Source organism: Apium graveolens, chromosome 1 (genome assembly GCF_009905375.1).
Source record: "Apium graveolens cultivar Ventura chromosome 1, ASM990537v1, whole genome shotgun sequence".
Classification (NCBI taxonomy): Eukaryota; Viridiplantae; Streptophyta; class Magnoliopsida; order Apiales; family Apiaceae; genus Apium; species Apium graveolens.
The window spans coordinates 135,129,022-135,146,163 of NC_133647.1; the positions used below are offsets into that span (position 1 = coordinate 135,129,022).

The window sequence follows — 17,142 nt, forward strand, 5'->3', positions numbered from 1 at the left end:
CACAAGTGCAAAGGGAAGAAGCCTCAATTGTTTCATCTGGAGGTGGAGAGTAAAGAACCAGAGGAGGGGCTAGAATTAGTAGATGATGTCATTGAGAAGGAAGAGACCCAATGTGCCCAAATATCAGTTCAAGCTCTAGATGGAGCATCTACCTATCAAATAATGAGGGTTAGTGGTCACCATGGAAAAAAGTTGTTGTAACTGCTGTTAGATAGTGGGAGCACCCATAATTTTATAGATACCAATAAGGCATTGAAACTGGGCTGTAGAGTGGAGGACTTACCTCTAATGACAATAAAAATTGTTGATGGAGGGCAGTTACTATGCAACAAAATTATTAGAAATTTCTGTTGGAAGATGCAGGGAGTGGAATTCACTGCTGATGTGATGTTGCTTCCCTTGAGTGGAAGTGATTTAGTTCTGGGAATCCACTGGTTCTCCCAATTAGGAGCAGTGCTATGAGATTTCGCCAAATCAACTATGCAATTCACATATCAGGGCAAGAAGGTGCATCTGAGGGGAATGCAAGAAAATAAAATAAAGAACATTCATTGTCAGAAGCTCAATAAATTGTTTAAGGCAACTGGAGAACTGTCCATGTTGCAAATCATACATGTGACAGCAAAAGCAAACTCACAATTACTCGCTATGGAAGGAGAAACACCTACGGATATGGATCCTGAAGTACATAAGATATTGGGAGAATATGAAGGAGTGTTCAAGGATAACATTGGATTACCACTAGTAAGGGAGACATTTGATCACCGAATACCTTTGAAGGAGGGGACTAATGCCATTAACATGAGGGCCTATAGGTATCCAAATTTGCAGAAAAATGTGATAGAGGAAATGGTGCAAGAATTGTTGGAATAGGGAGTTATACGACCCAGTAATAGCCCATTTGCAGCACCTGTCGTGTTAGTTAAGAAGAAGGATGGCAGCTGGCGCATGTGTGTAGATTACAGGAGTTTGAATAAAGCCACCATCAAGGATAAATTCCCTATCCCCTTCATAGAGGAACTCCTGGATGAACTCCATGGCACACAATTCTTCTTTAAAATTGATTTAAAGTCAGGGTATCACCAGATTCAAATGCACTCATTAGACGTGCATAAAACAGCGTTTAAAACATATTTCGGGCATTTTGAGTATTTGGTGATGTCGTTTGGGTTGACCAATGCTCCCTCAACCTTCCAAGCCCTCATGAATCACGCCTTCAAGCCATTATTGAGGAAGGGGGTATTTGTCTTCTTCGACGACATCCTCATCTACAATCCTAACAAAGAGGCTCAATTAAAGCACCTCAGCCTGGTCCTACAACTGATGGAGGCTAACTCTCTCCGTGCCAATTACAAGAAATGTTTATTTGGGGTGGAAAAGATTCATTACTTGGGTTATGTGATCTCAAAGGAGGGAATGCAAACTGAAGGAGACAAAATACAAGAAGTAGTTGAATGGCCTGTGCCGCAAAATTTGAAACAGCTAAGGGGGTTTTTAGGGCTAATGGGATACTATAGACGCTATGCAGACCGTTAATAGCACTTCTCAAAAAAGATGCCTTCAAGTGGACTGAAGAAACCCAGGTAGCTTTCGAATTGCTTAAACAGACTATGCTAAAACCCCTAGTATTGGCATTACCAGATTTTGATAAGCCATTCTGTATTGAAACTGATGCATCTGGGACGAGCATGGGGGCTGTTATGATGCAAGACTCACACCCTATAGCATATGTCAGTAAGGCGTTTTCAGATAGAAACACTATGTTATCAGCCTACGAGAGAGAACTTTTTACCATCGTCTTTGCTGTAAAGAAATGGAAACACTATTTATGAGTGCACCCTTTTACTATCAGGACTGACCAGAGAAGCCTAAAGTACATCTTAGAACAAAAAATGACCACTCCCTTTCAGCAAAAGTGGCTTTCGAAATTGGCAGGCTTTAATTTTTCGATTGAATACAAGGCATGTGTAGAGAATAGAGCTGAGGATGCACTGTCCAGGATTCTAGTAACACAACTATGGACTATGACTATTTCTTCTATCAGTTCCACCTTAATAGAGGACTTGAAGACACACTGGAAAGAGGAGGTCAATTTGAGTAAAATTATTGTTGAATTACAGAATGATCCAAATTCACATCCTTTGTACAAGTGGGATCAAAAAAATTAACAAGGAAGGATAAATTGGTGATAGGAGATAACAATGTGATCAAGAACAATATATTACAGTGGATGCATACTTCTGCACAAGGGGGGCACTCAGGTATGACCGTTACCCTTAAAAGAGTCCAAGAACTGTTCTTTTGTCATGGTCTCAAGAACTCTGTAACTGAGTTTGTTAGGTAATGCTCGGTGTGTCAAAGATGTAAATACGATCATAATGCTTACCCTGGTCTCTTGCAACCTATTCCCATTCCTTCAACTACTTGGGAAGAAATGACCATGGACTTCATTGAAGGTCTTCCTCGATCCAACGGAAAGGAAGTCATCATGGTGGTGGTAGATAGATTGAGTAAATATAGTCACTTCATGGCTCTTTCTCACCCTTTCTCAGCACTACAAGTGGCCCAATGCTATTTAGATAATGTCTATAAACTGCATGGCTTCCCTAAGACAGTGATATATGATAGAAACAAGATATTTCTGAGTAAGTTCTGGACAGAATTTCTAAGGTTGCAGGGCATCACTCAAAAAATATCCACAGCATACCATCCTCGGACCGATGGCCAATCTGAGGAGCTAAATATGTGTGTAGAGACTTACTTGAGGTGTATGTGTCATGAACATCCTCAAGAGTGGTCCAAATGGTTAACCTTGGCTGAATTCTGGTACAACACTAGCTTTCACTCTGCAATCAAGAAAACGTCATTTGAAGTGTTGTATAATTAACCCCCTCCAACACACAGACCATACCTAGATGGTTCTAGTCAAGTAGATGATGTAGACAGAAGCTTGCTCATCCGGGATAACGTATTGGAAATGCTGAAGTACAACATGCACAGAGCTCAAAATAGGATGAAACAATTGGCAGATAGAAGACGTTCAGAGAGAAGTTTTGAGGTAGGGAAATGGGTATATCTCAAACTGCAACCTTACAGACAAATATCAGTAGCCAACAGACCTTCTCAGAAGTTGGGTGCTAAGTACTTTGGACCATACTTAGTGATAAAAAAGGTTGGAGCGGTGGCATACACACTGCAGTTACCTCCTTCCTCAAAAATCCACCCCACATTCCATGTATCTCTCCTAAAACGAAATTTTGGACCACCACCTGAAGTCATGGACAACACCCTTCCGATCACTTATGATACTCAAAGCATCGCTGAAATCAAAGTGCCTAGCAGGGTTGTGGAAGTTAGGAGCGTCAAAAAGAAGAATGTGGCAAAAATCCATTGTCTCATAGAATGGAAGAACACACATGTGGAAGAAGGTACATGGAAAAGTGCAGTAAGTATCATGAAAAAGTTTCCTGCATTTGATCCTTGGGGTCAAGGATCTCTCGATGGGGGGAGTATTGATACAATCACTAGTATGGGACCACATGAGAGCACAGATGGAGGCACAAGTCAGCTGGTGGGACAGGAAACAGGGAGAGGGACCAAGCTGAACTGACATTTCTTGTTGATAATAGGCCAATAGATGAGGGTGAGGGGTATGAGGTGGATACTCTACAGAGTAATGTTACAAATCGTTAGCTGAGGGACCATTAGATGCATTTGAGCTCATTTCATTTTAATTTGAGTTTCATTACAGTATATAAAGGGTATATGTTACTCTAAACCCTGTTTTTAGATAGCATCCGGATGTAAAATAATTTCTCTCTGTCTTTTATCTATTATTCCGTTAATGGGTTTTATTGAGTAATCATCTTCAGAATTGTCTTTCATTACCTGGCTAATTCATAGAGGTTTTTTAATCAGCTTTCACCTTGTTATAGGTTGAGCTGAATTTATCATTTATTTATAAATTTACCAGGAATCTTATCAGGAAGGTGGAGTTGAGAGTAAGAATAGCTAAGAAATAAATGAAACAACTTTGAATGGCAATACAGTCAAGAATCAACCACTATGACACACAGTGTTATTCAAATCTTCATCTCTTTAAGGGGTCAACATCATTCAGCCTGTATCTTGTTGCAATATTAAGAATGGCATGAAAGAGGCACGGGCAGGGTGGCTTTTATTAATTGCTTTTATTAGTCCTCATTTTTCCGTACAGTGTCCACTAACAAACATAGTGCAGGCAGGCAATCAATTTATGGGCTTGTTTTTAAGTTACTTTGCATTATTTGACATGGAGAATGACTACAACATGTTTGGCAACAAAAACTGAATAGCAGAAATCTAGTGAAACATGCTATATGATATTTTGCTAGAATAATAGTTATAATCAGTTGCGGAACTATGTAAAACATCCAGAGACTAATATTTGTATTAGTAATACTTATCAAAGTAAACTAGACATAACTTTGTTGTGTGAACATGGAATAAAACTGGTGGGGAAAATTCCCAATCCTTATCCCTTGAGGAGAAGCACACCAATGCTTTTTTAATTTGTTTATTCTATAATATGTTCTTGGCTTAAAATGGAAAAGGAATATATACCTGTCACATAAAAGACGGATGGTATAATGTGATTGCTAAGGCCAAGTATAACCCAAAATAAAGATGAAAACTCACCACTTTTCTTGTTTTCTATCCCCCCAACTCATCCAACAAAACTACTTCACCCAACCATTTCGTTTGATTTTTTCTGTACACGATACATTCTACCACACAAAATATAGACATGTGTTTGTGTATACACACAAGTCACAACATAAACGAAAAGAAAGGGAGTAGAGGTGATTCGAATCATTCAGTTTGTTCAAAAATCAAACTTATACTTCATTTCATGAGATTTTTTTGTTAGCTCCTTTTTAACCACTCAATTTATTCGCTCAGCGAAGGATCTTTGCTATTATATAGTCTTAAGCGGTTAGTTAAAAGCAGAGCCGCATATTAACATAGTCGTTCATAAATAAAATTCAGGATCGGTTCGTTTAAGTGAATTTGACTCGGCTCGTTTTTCTAAACGAGTTGATCGCGAACATAAAATCAAGCTCGGATAACTAAACGAGCCGAGCGGAGTTTTTTCTTTGTTCGGATCAGACTCGGCTCGTTTAGTTCGAACTCAACTTGAACTCGGCTCGGACTCGGCTTGGCTCGAACTCGGTAACTCGACTCAGTTCGAATAATATTTTTATATATAATAAATAATAAATATTTACTAATCACTTGTATAACAATTTTAAATTTTTTAATTAAAATTTAATACTTATTTTAAAGTAAAATGATTAATTTAATTTAAATTTAATACATATTTTAATAATAAATAAATTTAATTAATTTAATTTCTAATTAAACTTAACCCTAGATTTCACCTCACACTTTTATTAGAGGAGTCTATGATAAAATCGACCAAAATTACGATTTCAAATAAATTAAAATAGTGAGTTGTTCAAATAAATTATAACATGATAATATTATTAAGAAAAAGATAAAATAATTTTTAATAAGTATATTTCCCGACCACTTAAAGGGGCTTGCGCCTTACTTCCTTCATTTTATTTTATATGTCTTTTCTAATCTAAACAAATTTAACTGAAATATCAAAAATTATTAAATCTTTGACAATCGACATCAACAATTTAAAAGTAATGTACGATTTCTAAAGTTATGAATGTTTTAATAATTAAAATAAAATTGATTTTGTTCTTAAAACTCAACTTGTGAAACAAATTGATAAAATTATATGGATTAAGAAACAAGTGTAGAGTGTGAGTGTGCTACATAATTGTAAGATGAAGCTAGTATTTGATCTTCATATAATTTATAAAATTATAAATTATACCTTAAAATTGGTCGATTAAAAAATATATGTGAACTATTAGTGTACAACTGATCGACTCGGTTCGAGTTCGGCTCGGCTCAGTTGTTCGTGAGCAATTTTTTCGGTTCGGTTTTTAAACTCGGCTCGGCTCAACTCGTTTTAAAAAAAATTATGCTCGGACAAAACTTGTCTCGATTCTGTTCGTTTACAACTCTAGTTAACAGTAGGGTGATCGCGTTGCGTTTTTTTGCTCAAACCGTAAATTAAACCGCACATGCGGTTTGATCAAATTTCCAAACCGCACTCGGATCGCGTAACCTCAAAAACCGCATAAATCACACCACGAAAATGTGGTGTGGTGCGGTTTGTGCGGTTTATTTATTAAAAAAATATTTACATGTAAATATAATAAAATTTAGCTAATAAGAAAGAAAAATATATATATATATTTATGATTAAAAAGTAAAATATGTCGGTAATTTGTAATATGTAAGTTAGTATTTATAACACAAAATTATAGTAAACAAGAAATGAATCTATAATATATAAATATATTTACATGTACATATATATATTATAAATAAATTTATATATGTATATAAAATTAGCCCGCAAGGGTTGACTCAGTTGGTTAAAGAGGGGATAACTATCATCTTGGTCACAGGTTCGAATCCCACGGGAGGAGAATTTATGATTATGCCTCCTGAGTCAGAGTGTGTCGCTTAAATAAAGTTTACCTCTGTGTGCACCCGAAGATAGCAGCTGCGGATTACCTGTGATTAAAAAAATAAAAAAAATTGTGGTGTGGTGTGGTACGGTGTAGTTTGAACCACGATGTCAAACAGCAAACTGCACCGCACCGCGCGGTTTGTCAAAAACTCAAACCGCACCACGAAAAATTAAAAACTGCAATTTGTAGTGCGGTGTGGGGCGGTGTGTGCGATTTATGCGGTTTGATGATCACCCCTAGTTAAAAGGTAAAATGCGTGGTCATGGAAATCGACCGATTTATCAAAAATTGTCCATAAATCGCTCAAAAATTGGTCAAAAATATTTATCCAATTTGATCGATTCTTGATAAATCACCAATAAATCATCTCGATAAATCATCAACAAATCATCTGATTTTTTAAAATTTGTCCAATAGATGATAAATCGGTACATCAACCTAATAATATCGATTTCCGAAATATATGACCATAGTAAAATATAGACCTAGTAATTTTTGACACGACACGAATACGAAACGAAAATTTAGTATTTGTATTTTAAGTACACGACACGAAAAGGTACACGACACGATATACACGACTGAGATATTGTGTTAGTTTTGTATTTAGCCTTTGAGTACACGACACGAGGTACACAAAATAAGTATATTTTAAATTAAATATTAATATTTATTTTAAATATTATTATATAAACTTTAAAAATAATGTATAATTTTATAATATTGTAAGTATTAATGATTTAAATGAATATTTTTCATAAATTTTTGTATATATTTTACCTAAAAATTCAATATTTATATTTATTTATTTAATTAGTTATATTAATATTAAAATTAGTAATTATATTAAATTTTACATGAAACGTGACACGAGAACGACACGAAAACGGAGGTACACGAACACGAAAATACACGAATCATCGGTTATGTATTTGGCCTTTAACTAGACGACACGAAAATGTAAACGATACGAAAGTATACGGCACGAATGAGTTGTCAGGTCTAGTAAAATGATGCAATTCGATTTTTAAAAGGTAAAATGATACAATACGATTCTGACACCTTAAAATTTTAAAAAATAATTCAATAAAATTTTAGTATTTCTTTTTAGTGATTCTAGTGAGACGAATTTCATATTCCAAATTTAGTGATTCTATTGATTTATTTTTTGTATTATCGTTAGTATTTTTGTGATTCTAATGAGACGAATTTTGTATTCCATATTCAATGTTTGTATTGATTTCTTTTTTCTTTTTTTTTTCATTAGTATCCTGTAGTATCTCATATCTGTATTCTTATACTCTGCAGCACAAGTGAATTTTACCAGGCCTCCTTAGTTTCCAATGTGTGATTTTTTCAGAAAGTAGTTTTCCCTTGTTTTCAATCCTAAAAAAAACAGAGACAAAGGCCTTAAGACCATGAAAATGCTACACCTATGTTACAAAGACAATATATGTACCCTTGATTAATTTATCAGTCCTATATAGAGACCTCAAACCTCCAAGGAGGCTTGTAGTGTTGTAGTCATCATATTATACCTTGTTCTCTGCCCCCCCCCCTCCCCAGGGTGTTACATTTTGGTACTTAATTCGGAAAGTCCTACACACAAACTAGAGGATTCAGTTGTGCAACATAATTATGAGATACATTCGGACGGAAAGCTTCAAAAAGCTGTTCTCTATCAAGCGTCAGAGCTTTGATGGTAATGAAGATGAAGAAGTTATGAAAAAAGAAAGTAGTCTTTCTAATGATCTACAAGAAAATAATTATGAAAGCTTGCACGCTGCTGGCAGTCCAAAATCTAAAAGATATAGCCGCACTGCAAGTTTTAGGAGACTCTTCTCCATCAAACCGAGAAGCTTAGATCTTTCTAATGATCAAGATGAAGAACATAATGACGGAAACTTTCAAAGAAGAAGTTGGAAAAACTTCACTTTTCAACAAGTCTTTCGCGCAACCAATGGTTTTACCTCAGGTTTTACTTTCTCTCTGTTTTTCCCCTTTAGATAAGAGCCTGTTCATTGTTTATATTTATAAATTTATATTCATGTCCTGATTGGTTTTTTATCAGATAACTTGGTAGGGAAAGGAGGATATGCAGAGGTTTACAAAGGAGTGCTAGAAGATGGACAAGAAGTAGCTGTGAAAAGATTAATGAAAGTATCAAATGATGAGAGGAAAGAGAAGGAGTTCTTGACAGAGATTGGAACACTTGGTCATGTTAACCATCCCAATGTATTATCACTTTTAGGCTGTTGCATTGATAATGGGCTATATCTGGTTTTCCAGTTTTCATCTAGAGGTTCTGTTGCTTCTCTTCTTCATGGTATGTCATTTTCATTTATTTTCTTTCCTCATTCAACCTTTTCGTTCAGATTCTAATTTACTTATTTCTTCTTAAAGATGAGAATTCGCCAACAATGGACTGGAAATCAAGGTACAAGATTGGAGTTGAAACTGCCTTAGGTCTTCATTATTTGCACAAAGTATGTCCGAGAAGAATAATTCATAGAGACATCAAAACTTCCAATGTTTTGGTTACTGCAGATTTTAAACCCCAGGTACCTTGTTTACGGAATACATTAATGCCAAATTTTCGGACATCAGATTCTTATTTGAGACTGAGAGCTTTGCAAAGTAAATATTTCACAGATATCAGATTTTGGATTAGCAAAATGGCTTCCATCACAATGGACTCATCATTCAATAGTGCCTATAGAAGGGACATTTGGGTATGCAACTTCCTTTCTAAATTATATTTGTTAGTATTGATATAAGAAAGAACTTAACTGCAAGTCTAAATAGTATGTAATTTATATAGCTATTATATCTTAATTTAGGCATTTGGCACCAGAGTATTTCATGCACGGGTTTGTGGATGAGAAGACTGATGTATTCGCATTTGGTGTCTTCTTGCTTGAGATTATATCCGGCAAGAAACCGGTGGATGGCTCTCACCAAAGTTTACATAGCTGGGTAATTGAAGTTATTTTGCAACATATGTTAATTACTTGTACCCTTCTAAGTTTTCTGTTTAAAATTGGCATTTTCGTGTTGAAGGAGGAGCCACAAATTAGGCTCCATGTGATTTCCATTTCCAATGTTTTAATCGCAAAATATTAAGTATCAAATGATTGAATTTTTAGGAATTTCCAAACCCCACTAAAGAAAATGGCTTTTCTTGTATGTATGATAGGGCTGCCTGGTGCTTGCAATTAATAATGCTATATATCTAATGTCACTTGTAATTATATAGGCAAAACCTATATTGAACCAAGGGGACAATGTAAAGTTGGTGGATCCAAGACTTGAAGGTGCATATAATATCAAGCAGCTCAACAGGCTAGCCTTTGCAGCATCTCTATGTATTCGCAAATCTTCCACGTGGCGACCAGTCATGAGCGAGGTACCCAATCAGTAGTCATTTCTCTTGTGTTATATGTTTCGTCATAAACAACATTCCAGTAAAATTGAGGAAATTCCCCTGAAAGTTAAATTCCATCTCTGTTAGCTTTGCAGTATGTTGGAGTCTTCCAGTGTATATTATGGTTAACAACTTAACCTGACTGTCCAAGATTTAATGATTCTAAGTTTCCAGATAAGGACTGTGATGTCATATCAAATTCGTGTTCTTGTACTGATTAAAGTTAGAACAGGTGAGAGCTTATTAGTTATTACTGACCAGACTAATCGTGAACGTTTATTAGCTATTACTGACCTGACTAATCGTGAATAGGTAAATACAATCTGATCAGGATACTCTAATTTTTTGTCGGTAAAGACTTCAGGTATCTTTTTTTCACCCATGAGGACAAAAACTAGGATATGGTTCTTTACAACTTTCCTACAGCCATTAGGATTAATTTAACGGTTTTGCTTAACCACCTTTATTCCATGCTACCTACCATATACTTTAACTAACCTTTATCTCACTGTTTTGCTTGTTTGTTTAACATTTGAAGGACCATTACCATATAAACTTTGCTTTCAAAATGACAATCAAATACTTGATTGCTGCATTTTTCTGACTAATACTTGTTTATTTGTGTTTTAAAATTGACAGGTCCTACAAGTAATGCTAATGGAAGGAGAAATCGATAAAGAGAGGTGGAAAATTCCAAAAGAAGATGAAGAGGATGAGTCTTGGAGTTTAGAAGATCTAGAGTGCGAGTGTGATAGCGCATCCTCAACCTCTGTCAATGACGAATAAACACAACCAGGAATTTGTAGAAGTCAGAGTTTTAGTACATACTTTTTGTCTGCATACATGTAATTGTAAACTGAAATAAATATGAATGTAAGCAAAATTTTGTCTGATGAGCAATTTTAGCCAACTCACTGTGTATGCATGTTAGTCTGAGCTTCCAACAGGGAATGTAGCCTGGCTTTGTTAGAAATCCCTTGACTTATTGAGAAGTAAACTAATTGTTTTTTTCATGCACAAATCAGAACTATAGTCTTACTAACACGGGCCTATATAGTTATGGAATATATTGGTGACAAGTTGCATAACAATTCCAAAATTGCTGCACTATTTTGCAGAAGAAGGAAAATCAGTTCTGCTTCTACGCAATGTTGCTGATATCTTTAGCAAAGTAGTAATAATAATAATGTTGCTGAAATAATTGTATATCACAAGATCAATAATTGAATCGTTACAGCTGCTATATACAGAATAGGTTTAGTTAAGGCTCGTATCTTCATTGCTTTGTTAATGTTATTATCATACCCCCCCCCCCCCCACAAGGATTGAATTAAACTCCCACTTGTCTCTTTTTCTAATTGGTTCATTTATATGTAGAACAGACCACTGTAGCCTTGGTCCAAATGATGTACAGAAATATTTAATCACAGAACTAAGATAAGAATGGTCCTCACACACACACACACCGAGCGAGACATGTATTGTCATGTTATAGTACTTGTATTTGAATTAGCTACGTTTTTATGAGATTGTTTTGGAGGAAAACCCTTTCTAAGATCATATATTAGTAGCCTTCCTCTAATAGATTGAAATCAGGATCTGTGAGGATAATAGACCTTACTCTGAGAAATAAGCGGAGGAGGCACACGTTCGTCTAGAAATTTGCATATAAGTGGCATTAGCACCTTGGCTGAATATTATTGTAGTAGGTAACAGGTAGCAGGTAGCTTATAGCGATCAAAATTATATATGCGTGGAACATAGGTATTGAATACAAGTCAATGCAGACTCATCTGAAAGTGGCTTGTAGGAATGCCACCGCTGCAAGAATCAACAAGGCCATGGCAACTAGCAAAGTACACTCAACTTAATTATCATACCCAAATACAGTTGATACATTAACAACTCATACTAGTACTATTATATATACTGCAATATAGACAAACACACTTCCGACATGGATTCTGTACCAGAATCTGTGCGTTGTGACATCTAACAAACTCACTCAGACTAGTATCACCACCTAATAGAGTAAATCATACAGAGGCCTGAATGAAATAAAATAAGAGCCAGTTGGTGAACAGAACATGTAAGAGTTAGATAGTATTAACTAGCTGGGCCGGCAGTTATTACAAACCAAACACCACTATAATGAGGCCGGTCAGATCACAACATCTAATTTAACCAAGTAGAGTTGAAATATTTAATCAGGCGTTAGGTTACCAATGCAGCCACTTTTTGTAATACACCATCTTTTTTTTTTTTACAATTAAAATATCTTAACTTCTCGAAAGGATACTACATTATTACAAGACGGAGCTTACAGCACCAGGAGTTGACGGAGATATCTTTGTGATAAGCAGACCTTTGTGCAGGGAATGTATTATATACAAGTCACTAGTATTTCATTAAGATACTGATGATAATGGAGGAACTCCTTTAGATACTGCACTAGTATTATATTCAGCAACTTTGAGACAACTTATTGAAAACTATGACATGTACCAACACTACCACATTATAATTAGAATTTTCATGCAATATACGTGACATGGATATTACAGCTCCAGATGTACTGGATGTAAATGTAGAATTATGATTAAAATTATTCAAATACCTTAATACATGTGTTGCTAACACTCAAATATTATAAATTGTAATGACCATAGCAACTACACCAACATAAAGTAAATTAAGTCAAATTTGCAAATGACCTAAACTGGCTGCAGGTTTCAAAACCATGAAAGCGGGATAATCATTTCATATTTTCAAATATCCATGGCAATTGCCATACCTGGCCTTTGCTTTCTGCTTCCTGCACTGCCCGCCGTACTTCTTGATTGGTAGAATTATCAGCATTACTGGCCTGATAAGCATATCCTTCTTCCAAAGCCAACGACTCCATCTTTTGACCAAGGCTTTCAGTTTGATTTAGAGGAACTAGGCTTCCAGAAAATATGTTGCAGTTTGTATTCTCGTCAAAATATTCGTCTTTTGGCAACAGTAGATCCCCTCCAGGTCGCATATTGACCCAACCCTTGTTGCTTAACTCTAATGGGAAATGTTTGAAAACTTCCTTATCGCCTTTAATAGGCCGGCATTGGCTCTGGTGTTCCTGATCATTTTTTCTATGATTATCACATTTATCAACACCAGAAGCTTGTCCAAGGCCTGAATTTGCTCTCTGCTCTCCCACATCAGCAAATGATAACTTTCTGCTACAACCACCAGCATTATCGAATGAGTAAGAGGAGCCTTTTCTTGGTTGTGTAAATGGAACTCTAGGGCTGCCTCCAACAGGGTTAGAAGAATCATACCCCATCGTGTATCCATCATAAACTATTCCTCCCCCAGCCACCATTTCTTGGTTGTCATTCCACTTACTTACGGAACCTGTTCTTTTAGTATATTTTTTGACATAGGATCTGTTCAGTTTACCAGCAAAAGAAGTTATATGAGAAGACTGTGAACCAATTTCTGGTCCAAGTGATGCGCTTTTTGGACTTTCTATGTGAGAACTGGATACAATGCTTTCATTCCAAGAGCAGAATACTCTCTTCCGATCATCCATTTCAAATGACTCTTGGTTGTTACTATCTTCCAACTTTCTTGAAACTACAAATCCTGAATTCTGATCCCTACTTACATTTCCTTCCGTGTCTCTTCTAATAAATGATGAGAATGGTTTTCTGGTTTCCTCACAACTATTTGATTCTAATTCAACCAGTATCTGAGACGCACGTTCAAAAGACTTAACATGTGTTGCTTCCATTAACCCATTTTCAGATGATCTTGCAGATTCGAGCAGAAATTTGGCTTCTGTCATTCTGTTTGTGTACATTAAGCAGATTGCCAGATTAAACTGCTTGTTTTTGTCTTGCTCAAGAGACAACGCTTTTCTGCATCAATGTAGAATCCAAGAATAATTAACGTCTTCTATATAAATCAGAATTACACAGAACTATGCTTACAAATTAAAATGTACAAGTGACATACCTATAAAGCTCCTCTGCTAATGTATATTTATTTTGTTGCAAGTAGACCCAGGCCAAATTCCCTAGCAACCTGCATCGTGGAAACCTGAAACATTAGACCTATACTATGACAAAGAAATTAACATTTCCAGAGGGATAAATACATGAGAATGTTTACCTTGAATACTCATGTTCAATTGTGATCTGACTCCTTTTCCCGTGATATCTAGCAGTTTTCACTCTTCTTCCACCAAGAAGTAGACCTTTTTCTATATGCTTTATTTTCGCCTGAAGCACTTCAATATGTTCTTCCATTCTACCACATCTCTGCAATAACATAGAATTATCTGGTTTACTACGCCTTGTAGCACGATAGGAATGATATAATGGAAGCATTTATACAGCTATTGAGTATGTTTTCTGTGGTAAAAATATTTCAAATCTAACTAAAAAAGGCAGCAACAGAACATGACATGTATCAGTTATCTGTCAATGAGGTCATTACCCCATTTCAATACTTTAAGAAATGACGGTTAGCATTATTTACGACAATAGAGCTTGTTCATTTCAAATATAAATCCGGTTGTATGATGGTTCCAAAGCAAAAAAGGAAAAATCCGTCCTGGTTGTGATTTATCAGAATAACAAATGATCTATTAACTCAAGGTAAGAAAATAAATTCAACAATTGTTTTCGAGCAAGAGTAAAATTCAACTGAAAAAGGGGCTCAAGACAACAGTAAATTATTTAGAGTAATTTCAATTCAGATTTTCCTGCTAATTCAGAAAAAAGGGAAAAAATTCATAATGCATGACTACATCCAGAATATCTAAATGCTTCTTTGCTTTGTTTCTCAATGCAATTAGACAGTGTATAATGCAGTAGAAAGGAGGATGTAGGTTTACCTTGTAGAGTTCAAGTAGTATGTTGTCAAGAGATTCCTGCGATTCAAGAGAGCACAAATAACGGAAAGATTTAATTGCCTCGATGGCCTCGTCTGATCTGTTCACCTGTTTCATTGCTAATGCCATGTCTTTCAGGGCACTATCAACTCGATCACCGGCATTTAACGCAGCCCAGAACATAGAAATTGCTCTGTATGGATCTTTATCCACCAACTGCAAGCCGAAAGATTCATCATATATATGACTGTTAAGTATTTAAGAATAACTGATACATATTAAATTCTACTATACATTTACCAAATTAAGAGGATTTAACGAGTGATGGTAATCATTTAAAGGATCTAGCTCAAGATATGGGAACAAAAAAAAGATACCACTCATTAAATATCTTTTAAAGCTACTTAACATTTCTCTGACTATTAGTAAAAAATTCACAAACAACAAATATCTAAATCTATAGAATCTTCCTCCAACAAGAACTTAAACAACAGAATTCTTATCTTCTACCCAAGCATGTCTGCAAATAAATTGGTTTTATTAACACACACATACACACCATCATCAACGTAGTCATCAAACCAAATCAAATTTTATTTTATTAAGCACGAAATGATGAAGGTAAAATTATATAAAACGGCCATTTATAAAATAACAACAATTAATGAACAAAGATGATTTATAACACACGAGAAAAGAGAGAGAGACCTGGACATGTTTAGCGCGGGCATAAGGAGAGTCAAAGGCAGGAATCTTATGAATGACATGAAAAGAACGATCAAACGACGGGGGCTTTCGCTCCGATCTCGGCAGCATTGTCGAGACTTGTTTCATCGGATCATTCCACCTTGCTGGTGGCGTTGAGAAACCAGGCCTTAAAGCGCCCCCATAATTCTTGTCCTTGTTCCACATCGCCATAATATATTATTATGATCATACAATTCTTGAAATATTATTGCACTCTAAAAATTGTATAAATTTATTCTGCACCTTTTCGATAATAACGAGATAGAAAATTTAGTTATAAGTATATGCATTTGTAAACCCTTCAAACCCGTTTGTCAAAATTTTCTCGATGAAAATTTGTCTGTTTCTAGTAAGCGAAGACACAAGAATTCAAGACTGGGAAAAATTTTCAAAGTGGAAAAGAAAAAGCCTAGCGGTTACTGTATATAAGTATCCGTTGGGCTTGGGCCAAGTAAGGGTCTTTTTCCTTAATATCCATTTTTCAGTTTTTTTTTGGTATAGCCAGTTATATTTCAGTGTAGATGGTGTTTTGTTGGAAAGTATTTATCTCTTTTCCCAGTGTTTTAAAAAAAAATTGCTTGTCATGACTTTTTTTAATTATTTTTCTCAGAGTCCGGTAAATTAAAGGTATAGATAAATCTCAATAAATTAATACTCGCAAGATTGGAGAAAATTATTAATTAATCAAAATATCAATTATTCGGTAAATTAATAATCTATTAATTTATCGATACATATCATTTTTATTTTTTTTTAATATATGCGAAAAAGTATATATATGCGAATGCCGAAAAGTTGACTGATTATCCTACAAAAACTATTTGTCGCAAAAATGAAGCAAAAGAAGAATTGTGATGAACAAATAGTTATTAGTTATTATAGAAGTGTGAGCAAATATTCAGGATAATCAAGACTTTCAAATTCAATGAAATTTAAATTTAATGAGAACCGTAAAATCTTTACACAAATTAAACATAACCGTTTGATCTATAGGTATTTTAAATAAATTAGAATATCCCTCCTTTTCAATGATTCAATCAAAAAAGTAAATATCTTATAATAAATAGAATTATAATGCAAAATTTGTTATTATTTATTTTTTTCAATATCCGGATAATATTTGTTGGATTTTTTTTTAAACCATCACCGAATTAATAATTATATCGTGAGCTTCATGTGGGCTCTTAAATCCTTAAAATCTAATTTATAGAATTCATAGTAGAGCCAAAATAAAATCAAACAAAAGTTAGTAATTATTTTATTTGTTTGAACTTTAATTTAATTTTTCTTAAATATTTCAAATTAATAAATATTTGTTAAATAAAAAATAAAATATTCCTGTATTCCGCGCCGAAATATTAAAAACTTGATAGTTAGTTAGGCGGAATATTAATAACTTGATAGTTAGTTAGTCGATACCGTACTTGCATTTATATAATACTCGATATTGTTTTTTATACACTATTCATCCTGCCTAAAACAAAATTATATTCATC

General features: G+C 34.9%; 3 protein-coding genes across 3 annotated transcripts; 2 read left to right on the forward strand and 1 right to left on the reverse strand.

Annotated features, from left to right (window-relative positions):
* The first annotated feature begins 2,977 nt into the window (after nt 1-2,977).
* LOC141706867 (uncharacterized) lies at nt 2,978-3,610 on the forward strand. Its single transcript, XM_074509741.1, has one exon. The coding sequence runs from the start codon at nt 2,978-2,980 to the stop codon at nt 3,608-3,610; it is 633 nt and encodes a 210-aa protein (XP_074365842.1).
* Nucleotides 3,611-7,904: 4,294 nt separating this feature from the next.
* On the forward strand, nt 7,905-10,972 carry LOC141667203 (putative receptor-like serine/threonine-protein kinase At5g57670). Its single transcript, XM_074473605.1, has 7 exons — nt 7,905-8,574; nt 8,671-8,925; nt 9,003-9,160; nt 9,252-9,331; nt 9,440-9,575; nt 9,856-10,005; nt 10,663-10,972. The coding sequence occupies exons 1-7, from the start codon at nt 8,238-8,240 to the stop codon at nt 10,807-10,809; spliced, it is 1,263 nt and encodes a 420-aa protein (XP_074329706.1). The 5' UTR covers nt 7,905-8,237; the 3' UTR covers nt 10,810-10,972.
* A 1,605-nt stretch (nt 10,973-12,577) lies between these two features.
* LOC141720854 (uncharacterized) lies at nt 12,578-16,011 on the reverse strand. Its single transcript, XM_074523503.1, has 5 exons — nt 15,608-16,011; nt 14,903-15,115; nt 14,176-14,324; nt 14,020-14,088; nt 12,578-13,922 (listed from the first exon to the last, which is right to left on the reverse strand). Exons 1-5 carry the CDS (start codon nt 15,815-15,817, stop codon nt 12,779-12,781), a joined length of 1,785 nt encoding a protein of 594 aa, XP_074379604.1. The 5' UTR covers nt 15,818-16,011; the 3' UTR covers nt 12,578-12,778.
* Nucleotides 16,012-17,142: the final 1,131 nt, after the last annotated feature.